Below are 14697 nucleotides of genomic sequence, written 5' to 3'. Positions count from 1 at the left end.
CGTCAAAGATAATACCTGACATAGATAATGACCCAGAAGATATTGGCGACGGTCAAGCCGATGATCTTGGGGAAGTAAGTCTTGTCCGCAGGTCTATATCTGAACACTATTCATCCAAAGTTCCCAATAAAAAAAAAAAAAAAAAAAGAAGAGACAATCGATTGGTTAGATTGATGTTTACATTGACGAGAACATTCACAGTTACTTTGTCAAACTGATGGGATTCTGTTGTCGAAACTTACAAAGGGTCGCTGCCCAGGCGCCGAAGAGACCCGAGAGGGCCGTGAAGCGCAAGATGTCCGAGTCCACGATCCGGAGGATACCAATGTCGCCACGACGTTTCGCCGAGACCATGACCAAGAAGAAGGTCCAGACGTTGATAATCACCACAGAGCCGAATGAGAACAGGCTCCATACGCCAATCGCCCCTATATTGCATGAAGAAAGGAAGACAGGTGTTATTAAAAAGGTAGGAAATTTCAATTTCCGGAGAAGGTAGATGCAATCGCGCTGCATCTGGTTGATCATGGCGTAAGATTGACTTTTGACTTTTCGAAATATACCTTCATGTCCGCTGGTGACAGCGACGGAAAGTCTCCAGATGAAGAATCCCAAGACGCCAACGATAATATAGGACATATCTTCAAAGGGTCTCGCATCCGGTGCATCCTTGATGTACTGCTGGCTTTTGGCGAAAAGAGACGAGTCTGCAAAGGGGTTGACGCTCTCCAGCTGCTTGCGTTGTTGCTTCGCCGCCTTGCTGGGCTTCAGTGGTTTCGCTGCCTTTGCCATTCTTGATGAGAATAAAAGGGGAGAATGAGGTTGATGGGGGAAGAAGAGGTGATCGAACGAACGAGATGATGATCTGGAGGAATACCATTCGATGAAACCTTAAATTATTTCTCGCGCATCTGATTCGTCCGCTGAGCTATGCGCCGTTCACTGTCGAACGTTTAGTCAGTCGCGCGCTTTGTGTACCTTTGATAGAGATGGATACCAATGTATTCAGCCGCACTACCATTATCAAGTACCCACCATACCGCGTACGACTGAACATCTCACGAAAAGAAAGTTCAGGACGATAAATTCATGCAAGCTGAAGCGCGAGATGAGAGATCGGCAACGATTTATCGATTATGCCAGGATGATGAGAAAAGGACGACGAGCGCAATGTTCGATCGTCCTTTTAAACTTGAAGTCGAGTTAAGACGAAACCATATTGGAAGAGACAAAAGGCCGGCTCAGTAATGAGATATTAAAGGGAGAGCATCCTAACCATACACGCAACGGCAGAATGCACGACCCAGGAGGTTCAGGCTTATGAGCTAATGAATAAAGACACATTTATTTAAAAGCCATTTATCGCCTCTGCCTAGACAGCATACATGGACCGGGTGCTGGATCTTCCACGCAACTGGTAAGTAATCTGTATCATGGTTTCTTTCTTCTTGATTCTCTTTCTTGCAATTTTTCTCTTTCAGCACAGAAAGGGTGCTGATAGATCAAGAATTACAGATTTACAGTCAATCAAGTCCGCAAGGAACATACCAGCGTTGCCATTCGAACCTAAAAGGAGCATTACGCTATACATGCTCACCTGCGATTCAAAGGCCTGTGGCTGAAGTTTTCCAGTGGATAAAGCGGATGAGAGCTAAGGAATAGACCTCCAACGCCGACATGCCTTCACCTTCGGCCGCATATGATGCTAGAACTTCCTTTCGCACGTTCGGGCTCTCATCTCTAATAGACTCTGAATGATAACAATATCTCGCGTTTTTCGTTTCTTTATTTTGAGGAGTCCGGAAGTGGATTTATGTACAGATCCACTCGTTCATTTCGCAATCTCCAACAAGCGCGCTAAAAAAACAATAGTACCGACGCTGCTTTTCTCATTTTCCTGTTCCTGACCCTGTCACTCAGATCTTCGAGTCCGTAATGAACGCAGTACCCTTGTTGATATTGGCCTTCAACTCCGGCACCGCCGCATCCAACAACCCTTGCTCATACGCCGAAAGCGTAGGTAGAGAATGAATCTTCGACGCGCCATCCCGTCCAAACTCGACATCCTGCGCAAAGTACTCCAGATGTGTTTGAGCCTTAAACGCGGCCGTACTTTCGGGATCGGCTGCCAGATTCACATAGGTCGATTCAACCAGTCCTGTCTTGCCCGCAACAGTCGCCTGGAGAATCGTGTTCGTGAATCGAGCACCTGCATATGCCATCGACAAGGTTGCAGACCCGGCGCCATCCTTGGCCTTCACGACCTCGTCACCTCCATACTGAATGCGGTGTGTCAGAGCATCGATCTGATCCTTTGTGAAGGCCTGGCCGGGAACCTGCGACAGTACCGGCACGATTGTCACGCCGCTGTGACCGCCAATGACAGTGACCCTGGTCTTCTGGGGATCAAGCGACTTGTTGAATTCATATACGAATCTGGACGAGCGAACAACATCCAACGTGCTGATGCCAAAGACCCTATTTGAAGTATACACAACAAAATCGGTTAGTATTGTTCACTATCGCTCTCGGAGAATATAGCACCGAATGGTACAGTAATTCGAATCTGCTCTTTTCGTTTGCGGGTCTAAAATAATCTTTTATCTCCATACACGTTCGCACTGCAGAGATACCGCGTGCATTTCTTATCATGACACCCCATTTATGAGCAGCAAATTGAATTGTTGCAAGTTTCTCATAAATCCGTTAACGTTTTGTCCTCCTGGCCACAATCAAAAACCATAATGTTCATGAAACGTCCAATAGAAATGCCGTCAAGAGTGTCGAAGGCTATCGTGGAGAAAGTCCTTTTGACTAAATGCAAAGGTATTCCCTGAAAGATATTGCACTCCATATCGCGATAAAAAAAATACAAAGCAAAAGGTATAACCCTCCCCCCTCCCCCCCAAAAAAAAAAAGAAATCCCTGCTGAGAAGGAATATGATCGCAATCACTACAGCCATCGGTATCCTTGGTCAAATAGAAAAAGATGCGACATGGAAATTCAAGCTTACTTTTTAGGGTTAAAGACGCCGTGCTGCTTGAGAACCTCGCAGACAATAGGAACTGTCGAGTTAACCGGGTTCGAGATCACAAGGACATGAGCGCTGGGACAGTTCTTGGCCACTCCCATAGCGAGATCGCGGACAATTCCAGCGTTGATCTATTATCCGAAAATGATTTTTTAAATTCCGCCGTCATGATTGTGAATATGCCGCTGGGTTAATTCCCATGCCACATCACGCGTTCCTGCAACACAAGGTCGCGAAAGATAAAGAAACAAAATTATTTCGATCTCTCTGCAATGCGATGAATACTGATAAGAAACCAAAAGAACCAACAAAACCCGCCATCCAGCCTCATCATATGCATTTCCAGCATTATCCTCCATCTCTCTTATCCCTCGGCTTTGCTCCCGCTCGCAATGGCATGGCCATAGAGCAGAATGGTAACGAATGCGTAGTAACGCCTGTGCACCATAAACGAAGCGATGGATTTTGACTTTTTTGCTTTTCAGACATGTCCTAGCAAGATAAAAAAATGCCTAAATCCAATGAAGGCGTTTATAGCCCATGAGTTCATTAAACGGTTGTTCACGCACCTTGAAGAGATCGTCTCTGGACATACCAGGCTTGCGAGGAACACCAGCTATCGCGAAGGAAATATAAAACAGTGCGTTGGTTAGTCAATAGCCTTGGCCCTCCTTATATCTTACGCCACCATTTCGTTCATAAAAAAAACCCTCGCCACAGCTTCGCTCAAAATGAAACGGAAGACATAAAACGAGAAACAGACTTACCAGGAATGACGACGGTATGCGCATCCTTCAAGGCCTCGTCCATTTCCTCCTTGCCATGTCCCGAAACCGTGGAACGGGTGTTGATGTGCGACAGATCAGCAGCAACACCGGGCGCATTCACGACATCGTACAGTGCTAAGTGTGTAATCAGCTCCGATTGCTTCAGGAGAAGAGAAAGGGGTTGACCGATACCGCCAGCGGCTCCACAGATGACAACTAAAAAGGTTGGTTACAGACAGGATTGAGGACACACAAGCGTTAGTTTGGATAACGGAATGGAGTGGCCATGGGGTATGAAATGCTTGTAAAGTCAGCTAAAGCGCTGTGCTTATTTCATGACGCATGTCTACTTGCCTTTGACCATATTGATGTGTATTGTGCTTAGGGGAAAATTTGGGGAGTAAATTGGAAGAGTGTGTGTGTGTTGAAGGAAGAAGAGAAAGAAGGAATGAGAAGAAAGGCAAGAAGTGGAATGAGGGAAACCGAAGGAATGAAGGCGATGACAAAACGAGAAGCGAGACTCCTGTCTTGGTCCTGGTTAACCCTTCTTTCCAAGCACTTGCTTTGCCAGCATCATTTACACCGACTTATCCAAGACCGATTACCTCTTATGGCGGAACATGTCAACAATATTCTATCCAATTCAGTTGAAGTCGCCTTCATGGGTTCAAAATAAAACTGGGTTCTTGATCGTGGGGTTCGTTCGCTATTTGTGGGGCTCGGTGTTGTTCACAGAATACCCATACATCTCACAAACGTGCTCTCAATGGGAAGCTACCGACGCGTCTTGCGGCAATCGCTATCGAATCAAAGACGCGATTATCGCCTTATCATGATATAAATATCCAGCAAAGTATTATTTCTTTTACCGTTTAGTTCTCAACGATACGACCAGGCTTCGGATACACTCCTTTTGCTTTGGATACATTACTACAGTCCACTGGTACATGCTGACATGAGGTTTGCGGCGTACCTGTGTGTTACTGGGAATTTGATAGCAAAGAACACGCACTACTGCGTAATGGCTAAAAACTGATGAAGGCTACTTTATTATTATTGGTACTAAAAGCTTTTTGACATTGAGTTGAGGTCGTCTGGTTCTTGTCTAGGTACCCCTGTTTAAGCAAAATACGCCCAGTTTTGAGTCGCATCAAAGTACGCCCTATCGTGTGCCAGAAACTCCGTGACCGGAGTTGCCTGGTCGAGCGTTAACACGCCGGCGCCAGGACCACCGACCTGGGTCTCCATGCACTGAAACCCCTCGGCCTCGAGCAATTGCTTCACCACTGCGATCGTTTCGGGCGACACGTCTTTTGTTTAAAGATAAGACAAAGTTAAAGGGTTATTAGAGTTAAATCTATACAGAACTCTTATAATCCGATCCTAGGAGCGATAAAGAAAGTGGTCTCACCATCGCGGATCAAGGTCAGTGCACATCCCCCGCCTCCAGCTCCTGTCAACTTGGACTTGAGGCCGATCTTGGCAGAGATCTCTCGTACCTTCTCGAGTGCGGGGTGGGACACTCCAAGAGCAGCTAACAATCCATGGTTCACGTCTACCAGTTCCTGGATATTGCGAAAATAACAGATAGTCGGAAAGGAAGAAAATGTCAGATTGTCTATGGAAGGGTAGCTATGAGCAACTGCAGATTTGTCCGACGGCAATTCAAGACTTACGCCGAAGCGAGAAAGCAAGCGTTCTCTGTCCAGTCCATCCTGGCCAAACATTTCCTTGCATGAAACACTGATCTCATGGATGGCATCCAGCACAGGGTTAACCACGCTAGGGAACTGAGGATAAGAGTCCAAATGCAGTTTGAATGTCAGTGTCAAACAGTCAGAGTAGCTTGCCTCCTTCCTTATGAACCTTGGAAACACAGCATACCTTGTCATGCAACTTCCGGACGTTGGCGACTTGGACTTGTGTCTCCCTTGGAACTCGAGTATTAGTAAGGAGGAATCGCAACGATTGGAATCTAAAGCGTATCAAAGATAGGGATGCCTTGTTAGTACTGAACTACCCTGAGTACTGAATGAGAGCAACCCGGACAGTTCCGCGGATAATTACCCAGGCAGCGGCTCAATTTTTTCGCCCTTCTTGAACATCACGGCTCCTCCGAGGGTACTGACAGTGTTGTCGATCCCACTAGGGTTTCCATGAATGACCTTCTCTGCTTGGAATGCCCACTGATTGATCAGATCCCGCTGCGCTGCTGCATCCAAAAGCCCAGTATCTAAATGACCGTTCAACTTCAACAATGCTGTCGCAAGGCAGACGCAGTATGATGCTGATGAGCCCAACCCTGCGCCGACGGGCAAGTTTGACCGCACACTGAAATCGTATCCCTGAATGACAATCTCATCTGAGGTAAGGTATGAGTGAAGGTATAAGAGTGCGATCGTAGCTTGGGATCGGTTGGTGTAGGCAGCAAGGTCCACAAATGTGGCCAGTTGATCCAACACCGTGTTATCCATTGTTGCAGGCGGATAAGGATAGCCTATGCCATAGGAATAAAGCAACGGAGAGTCAACATTGGCACCTCTGAAACCAAGGCTTTGGTTCGTAATCGCATCAATTCATACCTTCCCACCGAGCCTGGCGAGGAACGTCTGTCGATCTCCATGTTCGTTCGAGCTGCACATCCGGCAGGTTGACGCTGATGGCGCCGTCTGTCCTGTCCTGGATCAAGCAGTATGATCGCAGACCCAGCGAGCCAGCAGTTGCCACCTTTTTTCAGGAACAGAAAAATTGGTGGCACAGACAATTTAGTAGCGATTAAAAAAAAAATTATGGGGTGAAACAGATACAGAATAGTCAGCGTGCTGACCTTTCCATAGACGACAGCGTGTTCGCCAAACAGAATGACTTTTCCAGGAGCGGATGTGAAGTAGGATGGCATCAGGACGCGATGATTGTGAGGGTATGATGAAAGCGGGATGAGAGATGAGGTTGAATAAAAAAAAGTGGTTCGATGCCGGCGAGGTGACTGTTGCAAGTGCTCCTTTTTTTTGAGCCTGGGTAAATATGAATAACGACTCGTCCGTAGATCACGGCATGCTGCTGTGCTCTTGTGCAAAACCGCTGTAAACGACTCGATGGTATTGCGGATGTGTGTGTGCATTTATGGACAAGGTGCGCGTTTATGGACAGGGTGCGCGTTTCATTGGCATAACAAGTTCAGTGAAAGTATCGTTTGGTGCTTCGAGTGAATTAATTATAAGAGCGCAGTTGCGTATGAGTTTGTGTATATATTGTAGGGTAACTTGAACTGAAAGAGAGATGAAAATAACACAAGGGAAGGTCTACGTTGAGCATATATGGGTAGTGAAACAGGAGGACGATGCGAACGACCAAAAGAAAAGGGAAGAAATGCCATGCTGGGTGCGTACTATTCCAAATAGTATGCTCCCCTGTCTCTCCTCCTACCCAACATGGGAATAAATCCGAGCGCTATCCGAAAGGGCTCGCTCCACTCCAATTTTCTCTCGGCTGTCCTGAATCCCTGTGTTTAATCATCCTTCGTCTTCTGTGCATCCAGAGCCATCTCCTCGTAGGCATGCTCGTCAGCCCGGCGCAGCTTTCCGACCTGCTTACGAGCAGCCTTGTGATCCTCCATTGAGCGTCCGAGACGGGACTGAGGGCCGTAACCGGGCTCGGTGATGAACTTCCAGTGGACGAGCAACCACGAGGTGTGATATGCCATCGAGTCATAGAACTCAGGGGCCATGGCGCGGACCTTGGGCAGACGAGACCATGCGACCTTGGTGACTATTGGGTATACAGAGCGAAGAGGCCATTTTCAGATTAGTACATTAAAACGGATTAAGAACACCCAGTTTCGGACGGGAGAAGAGTGGCGCTTGAGTGGGCTGATCGTGAAAGTGGCTGCACACTTCAGAGGAACGAATCAAAACCGTTTCCCATCGGAGGGTCCAACTCAAAAATAGGAAGCATCACTTGGCAGGACGACACTAAAATAAAATGAAACTTACAGTCGTGGTGCTCCATGTGGAGACCAATGTTCATGTATGGCTTGTTGAGGATACCGTAGTATGAGTAAGTTTCCTGACCATCGTCAAAGGTATAGTGCTCCTGGATGAAGTGGGCAGCGCCAGGGTGCAGGCCATAACCGAACCAGAGCGACACAAACAGGTACAACAGGCCGCGCAAGCCGCAGAACTTGACCACGAGCGCATCTGAGCAGACTGTGAAAATGATGTTGTAGATTTCCCAAGTCGAGGGCTTCTTCTTCATGGCGGCACCGCGGACAACATACATGACTGGGTAGATAAAGAGCCATAGCAGCTTCAAGGCGGCATTGCCGCGGATCATCTTCTTCTCCCACTCCAAGGGAAGGTCAGGATCCATTCCAGTGACTCCCTGGTAGGTGTGGTGCTCGAGATGATAACGACGGAACGAAGCGTAGATGGGGACGGGGATGCCAATGTTGGCAGTCAATCCCACCAACTTGTTCAGGAAGACCGTGGGTGCAGCATGGTTGTGGGTGGCCTCGTGGATCAGGACACCGTAGAGAGCTGTGATAGATCCTCCGACGACGTAGGCAAAGGCAACGAATCCCCAGAAGGTCTCTGTCCAGACCCGACCGAATAAGTAGGCAAAGTAGACTTGGGCAGCGGCAGCGGCAATTGTGATGAGGGAGGTCCTGGAATCGTGGCCGTAGAGCCCTTCGATTTCGGGATGCTTCTTGAGGATGGCCAGCTTGCGCTTCATGTGAGGCTCGTCCATGTTGTCCATGGCCAGGTCATCGTCCTTGCGGGGGTCGGATTTGACCCAGTCGCCAAGGTACAGGGGGAAGCGGTTGTCCAGGGCCTTGGGGTCGCTTGGCAACTGGTCCTGGTACTTTTCCCTCTGGTTGACAGTGGGCGATGGGCTGGACATACTGACTCTTGGCGGAAGGGATGAGAGGGAAAGGGAGGGAGTGGACAGAGGGAAAGGGAGGAGGGGGAGGAGAGGAGTGGGGATGAAAAGAAGAAAAGGATGAGAAAGGGGTCTTCTACTCGGCCAGATGATGATGATGATGATGCCTGAGAATAGTCTTTTTTTTCAGGGACCAGGTTCTCAGCGAGGAAGTACCAGGACTGCCCAATCAAAAAAAAACATTCCAGCAGAACCCGTTGGTTTGTTTCACACAAAGTAAATTTTACGAACTCAAATCAGGGAGAGAAGGGCTATCTCTTTGCGCATGCGATCCATCCCCCACAGTTATCAGATCGTCGTTCGTGTTCAGCGCAGAAAGCTACATACAGCATACGCTGCTAAGCCATCAAGTACTTGTATCCGCCTTCCGTGTAGCAGCCTCTCCAAACTAATTGCGCCTTCCTTCCTCTTTTCTTTCTTTCTTTTTTTTTTTTTTTTTCTTCCCTCTTACTATGTTCATCAATGCAACAGGAAATTCCTGAAACTGGGTACAAAGAACAATTGCCGAGACAAACCAGTGCCGAGAAGAACCATTGCCAAAGAGGTCCATCAACGCTATATCGTTAAACCACTGCTTACACGCGTTGTTCCGATGCATATCCCCGACGGAGATCATCATGCAGCGGAAGTTGCATGTATTATACGTGACACATTGCGCCTACTGTCCATACGGCTGAGCGTCGACTATGTCACCATGTCATACGCCGTACTGTAGTTTGCTTGTATATTATTGAACTCAGCCCCAAGCCAATACACTACAAAATGAGCGAGATAATGAAGAACGAACCCTCTCTATTGCTTGGGAGCAATGGTGGGATTGTCGTCGATGATAAGGATAGATATGGGCGCCGAATGTCAGAGGAAGGGCAACAACAATAATCGTGACCATGGCATTCTGCCTCAACGTTAAGGATGCCTGCGCAGTTGAACAGTATCAACTGTCATCAAGCTCTCGAGAAGGGCGCCAGATGTTCGTTGATAAGAGCGATATCTTATGGAGCAATCCCACGTAAACGGCAGGATTTTAACCGTGGTTCGGGTTGGTATCATTGGGTGGAGAATTGACTTATTGCAAAGACCAGCAAAAGTAACATGGCAATGACAATGATGGCCAGCACGTTAACGCGCATCAAACCCACCATGACAGAAAAGGAGTCGACATGCGTTGGATGAGCATAATGAACGAAAACTAGGGTTAGGTGCGGAAGTATCAGATTTAAAGACTTGCATGTGCTTCACAGTGGAACGCAGTTACCGATGTCCCTCTTATTTATGTGTATACTGCTCTGTCCTTAATCCTGATTCGTTCTCCTGAACACGCTGCTATTGACCTTCGAATTGAGCATGGAGCATAGTAACCAGTGTTATGCTGCTTTTGCTGCTCATTAAATGGAACCGCATACGTATTCGCGTTGTTTGTTATCCGCACACGTAAGTGAGCTGCAGTTACTGAGGTCTTCTCTTAAAAACAATAGAGATATTAAGTTGCTCTTACAGTAAACAGCAGTGATTGATCCATTGCCGTCTATAGCCTTGTATTGATTGTTGGCTCGAGTGGGCGTTTGAAAAACGGACGCACACGGTGGGTGCCCCGCAAACCGGTTCTCAACAAGGCAAATAAATGACCAGTGTCGGAGAATATATGTTACAAGCTTCAACTCTTGAATTATAACACGGATTTACCATGTGCGCAAGCAATCCCCTACCACTCTTTGTGCTACGCTGTCCATGCTGTGCTGGATACAACTTGAACTCTAATTTCGGTATCCATCCTTGGTAAAAGCTCACGTCGTCTGTGTTTCTGCTAAGGCCATTTATATCTCATCCCAGCATCCATCCTAGTCCCATAGAACGACAAGTGTGTATACAATCACCGCTTGCAACCGCTACCAAAAGGTATCAAAACCATGGGCGACCGCGACAGCTCACAGTGAGCATGATAACAGCGTTCAACAACTGGTGACCTTATATTGGCTAGGACTTGCTATATTGACATACACACAGCCTCGAAAGCAGAATTTTAGTCCGCAGTCTTTATATCCCTGAACAACATCCATGTCTAACCTACCTACATATTCCGCCCAGCTATGCAGCTATGCGGCTACTCTTGCTTTCACTAATATGGCTCGTAGCTTTCGCGTAATACATATTGGGGACTAGGGATAGACAACAATAAGTAATAAGGGACAGGTTACAAGTCGAAGACAACTGGATAGAAGAGCGGTGGTACAGACTATATCTCCGCTCTAAATATATGTAAGTAGTTCGAGGCGCACGATGGTTCCACAGCAGTACCAATACGCGTTAGTCAACAGCACTTTGCATTGTATGAGCGAAATATTTCAACTGCTAAGTTATGCATTGAGCAACTCGACGCTTTGAAAGAAATCGTCCGACCTCATTTTCTAGAACAACGCCGCTGTTTATAACAAAGACGTCGAATTTGAGATAAATGAGATGCATTAGGGCTAATATATTTAAAAAGGTACGTTAGGTCTGGACGACTATTGAGCATTGCAGTTACAACGCCAGATCCAGATCTGCTCGCTTCGTCTGTCCCTGCTGCTGCTGCTTCTGACAACCAAGCGATGGTTGATCAGAGACTAAATACTGTACGGCTGTAACCCTTGAACATTCGAGTTGACAGTTCGTTTTCGAGGCAATTTGAACAGAAATGATCAACGCAGTAATGTTGAATGAACGATACCGCCCGAATCACATTCGACCTGCGCACCTTCTCATTAGTGCCTAGGAGAACGCTCTCTTCCGCCCAATTGCGCAACGCAACGTTTTACCTCTAAATCCTGTAGTGATGCGTAATGGTCTTTGCCAGCGGTTTAAACAGGTCCTCTGAACATTTCAATATCGATTTGACGATACGGCTTGGAGCACAATCGAGCTGCGCGTCTTTCTCGCTGAAGCTGAGGAGGTGGTTCGATATGCTCGCTTCCACTTAAAATTGCGTTCAATTGTTCTTGGGCAAATTTCGACGCGGCGCTGCGGCCGAGGGCTGCAGCCAAAAGCCCAATTTTGTGGACATGGTGCACAGGACCGGTTACTTCATCACCTGTTTCCTTTCACTCTTCATCCCTAACACTCGCTTCCACCTCTTCCAATCACCTCTAAGAATTCATTAACAACATGGCAGGACTGGAAGAAGCGCGTCTGAAGGACGCCATCAAGTTTATGCATGAGGCCGACAAAAAGTAGTGTATCCTTCTGCTCTTCACCATCACGTTGACCTCGTTACTATGTCTCGACTCATTCGCCAGGAGAAAAGATGATGGCATGAGATCTCATACTGACATTCTTTTTCTCCCGATTCTGAACAAATAGCACAGAGAAAAGCTGGTTCAAGAAACCAGACTGGGATATTGCGGCGCAATACTATGAAAAAGCAGGTATCATACCTCGTTGCTTGGGCGATTGAACTACTTTTTATGTAGAGGTTACAGTCCACTGACCGCTTTGTCCTTTTTACACAACCTCAACTGCTTGCAGCACAATCCTTCAAGGCAGGCAAGTCCTATGAGCAGTCTGTTCAGGCGTTCATCAAGGCTTCGGACGCCATGATCAGTGCCACCAGGTATCGATTCCGTGCAGTTATTAATTCCGTGCAGTCATCGAGATAACCACTGGGCGGTATTATGACGAAACCCCATGTTTAATGTATCTTTTTAATACATTTAGTTATTTCATGGCTGGTCGTGCGCTCGAAAATGGTGGAAACGTCTGTCTCCAGAATCTGGGCCAACCCGAGCGTGCTGCTGATATGTACAAGCGAGCAAGTGAACTCTTTATGCAGAACATGACCCCCGATCGTGCTGCAGATATGTTAGAGAAGGGCGCAAAGTAAGCTACAGCACGTATTTACAGAAACCTATACTGAATGCGGCCAACTAATTGAACACTGGCTGAAAGCGTCGACTAACCACCTATCCATGACAAAATAATAACAACAACAGAGCAATGGAGCCGATCTCTGTGGAGGCAGCCATGGATCTTTACATTGGAGCCTGCAACATTTACGAAAATGAGGACCGTGCAAAGTATGCGACCGACACCTATAAGCGAACGATCTCCTTGCTAGTTAAGCATAGGCGCTTCGACAAAGCTACCGAGATTCTGATCCGTCTTGGTAACGTTCAGGCCGGCACCGCCAACAAATTTGCGTACTACAAGACTCTCCTCAGTGTCATCATCGTCCAACTCGCCGCGGGCGACGAAGTCGAGGCCGGCAAGAAGTTCCAGGAATTCTGCGCGTAAGTTCCTCCTACTTTTTTTTTCTTTTTTTTTTGCTATGTCGTCTTGCTTATCACTTTATCTAGCACTGTTTTACTCACTTTCTCCACATGCTTGTGACAACATCTGCCTTAGGGTCGACGGATTCGTGCGCTCAGAAGAATCAGCAGTTGCGCACGCGATGCTCGACGCCTTCGAACATCGGGACCAAAACTACTATAACCAAGCCGCGGCGCGTCAACACGTCGGCTTCCTCGATAACGAAGTTGCTCGCCTCGCCCGCAGCATTGTCATCTCGAACGACCTCATCTCTGGAGGCGGATACGTCGACGGACCCCCTCCCCCTGGTCCTGGACCTCAAAACACTAGAAATATCTTCAGCAACGGATACTCATCACAGCCTCCACCCCAGCAATACAACAACAACAATAGCAGCTTTGGTAATCCTAACCAGTACCAGGGACAGCCGCCTCAACGCCAGCAGCAGCAGCAGCAGCCGTCGACGAGTGGTGGATATAATATCACACCGACTGCAGGTGCACGCAGCACACATCCTGCACATCTTCAGGATGAGAGGAGTGAAGCAGATTGGCACGCGCTGACAGAGGGAGCTCCGCCTGCAGCAGTGCCTCACCACCAACAAAACCAGAATATGCATCAGCCCTACCCACAGCAACCGAACCAACAACAGCGTTCACAGCCTCCGCAGCAGCCTCAGCAGACTCAGCAGCCTCAGCAGCATCCAGGTGTGCCACCACCTGGCCGTAACTATTACCAGGACGAGGAGGATGACGGACTATTGTAGACATGGGGATAATACCCTATCTTTTTTCCCAATGCAAAACAAAGAAAAAAGCCATTCTCCCACTTCTTAGTTAACTGTAGGCTAACGAGTCGTGTGCAGAAAAGGAATTATTCGCTCGTTTGATCCTTAATTGAAGACAGCAAAAAGATGAACGATTCAACTTAGTCAGGAAAAATGGAAAAGATGTAGCAAAGGGTGGTTTCGATCCACCGACCTCTGGGTTATGAGCCCAGCGCTCTTCCTCTGGGCGACTTTGCTTTATCGTCTTGTAGTGCAGCGGCCTACGAGCCTACATATGCCGCACACAGCCACATATCTCTAATTGCACACATCCTTATTTGCACATGCCCTTTATTTGCACGCCGGAGGCACTCTTCCTTCCGTACACATCGGTTATAGCAACTTCAAAACGTCTTTTACACTTTTGTTCGTTCGTGCGAGGATACCAGTCCGGTTCCTTGTGATTTTCTCATTCCGCTCTCTGAGGCGGTCATTCCCATCTCTTTTTCTAGAGATTCACTCTCCCATTCGCCATCATCTGAGGCCCATCAGATTTTAGCAACCCTTTTATTTTTTATATTTTTTCTTTTCGCTTTCGCGGTCCAACCTCTTGGATATGCCTCCTCGAGGTTTTACCGATCACGACCCGGACGAGCCTATGGAGGGCACTGAAGGGTCGAGCCCTATTGTGGCCTCTGACGAGGTTTACACCCAGCTCCCAGCATCTTCTGCTGGCACACCTGAACCCACTCAATCCTTGGAGGAGATGACTCCCGCCAAGGATTTCACCATTGTTTCCAGGCGTCGCCGGCACTGGCTGATGATCCCTGCCTCTGCAATCTGTGAAGGCAGGCGTCCCTACCTACCAAATCTCATGATCGACATCAACACGGTCTTGAGTAAAAAGGCAACA

The 14697-nt window shown here is 47.6% G+C and overlaps 5 protein-coding genes and 1 non-coding gene across 6 annotated transcripts; 1 reads left to right on the top strand and 5 right to left on the bottom strand.

Moving 5' to 3' along the window:
* Nucleotides 1-2: 2 nt before the first annotated feature.
* Nucleotides 3-792, bottom strand: BC939DRAFT_476127 (uncharacterized protein; the record flags this gene model as incomplete). The annotated part of the gene is made up of 3 exons (XM_051558569.1): nucleotides 3-106; nucleotides 243-428; nucleotides 564-792. 3 exons carry the CDS (start codon nucleotides 790-792, stop codon nucleotides 3-5), a joined length of 519 nt encoding a protein of 172 aa, XP_051413407.1.
* A 1124-nt stretch (nucleotides 793-1916) lies between these two features.
* Nucleotides 1917-4163, bottom strand: BC939DRAFT_483791 (malate dehydrogenase, NAD-dependent; the record flags this gene model as incomplete). Its single annotated transcript, XM_051559208.1, has 5 exons — nucleotides 1917-2478; nucleotides 3015-3163; nucleotides 3602-3648; nucleotides 3800-4015; nucleotides 4154-4163. 5 exons carry the CDS (start codon nucleotides 4161-4163, stop codon nucleotides 1917-1919), a joined length of 984 nt encoding a protein of 327 aa, XP_051413406.1.
* A 755-nt stretch (nucleotides 4164-4918) lies between these two features.
* On the bottom strand, nucleotides 4919-6698 carry BC939DRAFT_395836 (ribosomal protein S5 domain 2-type protein; the record flags this gene model as incomplete). The annotated part of the gene is made up of 7 exons (XM_051552247.1): nucleotides 4919-5109; nucleotides 5211-5364; nucleotides 5476-5589; nucleotides 5684-5810; nucleotides 5867-6340; nucleotides 6390-6526; nucleotides 6627-6698. 7 exons carry the CDS (start codon nucleotides 6696-6698, stop codon nucleotides 4919-4921), a joined length of 1269 nt encoding a protein of 422 aa, XP_051413405.1.
* Nucleotides 6699-7016: 318 nt separating this feature from the next.
* BC939DRAFT_448109 (fatty acid desaturase-domain-containing protein) lies at nucleotides 7017-9169 on the bottom strand. The gene is made up of 2 exons (XM_051555178.1): nucleotides 7792-9169; nucleotides 7017-7567 (listed from the first exon to the last, which is right to left on the bottom strand). The coding sequence occupies exons 1-2, from the start codon at nucleotides 8696-8698 to the stop codon at nucleotides 7308-7310; spliced, it is 1167 nt and encodes a 388-aa protein (XP_051413404.1). The 5' UTR covers nucleotides 8699-9169; the 3' UTR covers nucleotides 7017-7307.
* A 2520-nt stretch (nucleotides 9170-11689) lies between these two features.
* Nucleotides 11690-13888, top strand: BC939DRAFT_448103 (uncharacterized protein). The gene is made up of 6 exons (XM_051555177.1): nucleotides 11690-11943; nucleotides 12074-12138; nucleotides 12239-12323; nucleotides 12428-12589; nucleotides 12703-12999; nucleotides 13115-13888. Exons 1-6 carry the CDS (start codon nucleotides 11879-11881, stop codon nucleotides 13782-13784), a joined length of 1344 nt encoding a protein of 447 aa, XP_051413403.1. The 5' UTR covers nucleotides 11690-11878; the 3' UTR covers nucleotides 13785-13888.
* Nucleotides 13889-13970: 82 nt separating this feature from the next.
* Nucleotides 13971-14042, bottom strand: BC939DRAFT_t84. Its single transcript has one exon. It is a non-coding gene; the product is annotated as a tRNA-Met (tRNA).
* Between the last annotated feature and the right edge of the window lie 655 nt (nucleotides 14043-14697).

Source organism: Gamsiella multidivaricata, assembly GCF_025024155.1.
Source record: "Gamsiella multidivaricata strain RSA 2152 chromosome Unknown BC939scaffold_24, whole genome shotgun sequence".
NCBI classification, from domain to species: Eukaryota; Fungi; Mortierellomycota; class Mortierellomycetes; order Mortierellales; family Mortierellaceae; genus Gamsiella; species Gamsiella multidivaricata.
The sequence above is the reverse complement of the archived record's forward strand: the minus strand, read 5'-3'. Positions and strand labels throughout refer to the sequence as shown.

Coding starts and splice junctions, on each gene's coding strand:
- BC939DRAFT_448103 (XM_051555177.1), top strand. CDS start 11,879: ATGGCAGGACTGGAAGAAGCGCGTCTGAAGGACGCCATCAAGTTTATG. Junction 11,944..12,073: donor ATGCATGAGGCCGACAAAAA/GTAGTGTATCCT, acceptor CTGAACAAATAG/CACAGAGAAAAGCTGGTTCA. Junction 12,590..12,702: donor ATGTTAGAGAAGGGCGCAAA/GTAAGCTACAGC, acceptor TAACAACAACAG/AGCAATGGAGCCGATCTCTG.
- BC939DRAFT_448109 (XM_051555178.1), bottom strand. CDS start 8,698: ATGTCCAGCCCATCGCCCACTGTCAACCAGAGGGAAAAGTACCAGGAC. Junction 7,568..7,791: donor CCACATGGAGCACCACGACT/GTAAGTTTCATT, acceptor TATACCCAATAG/TCACCAAGGTCGCATGGTCT.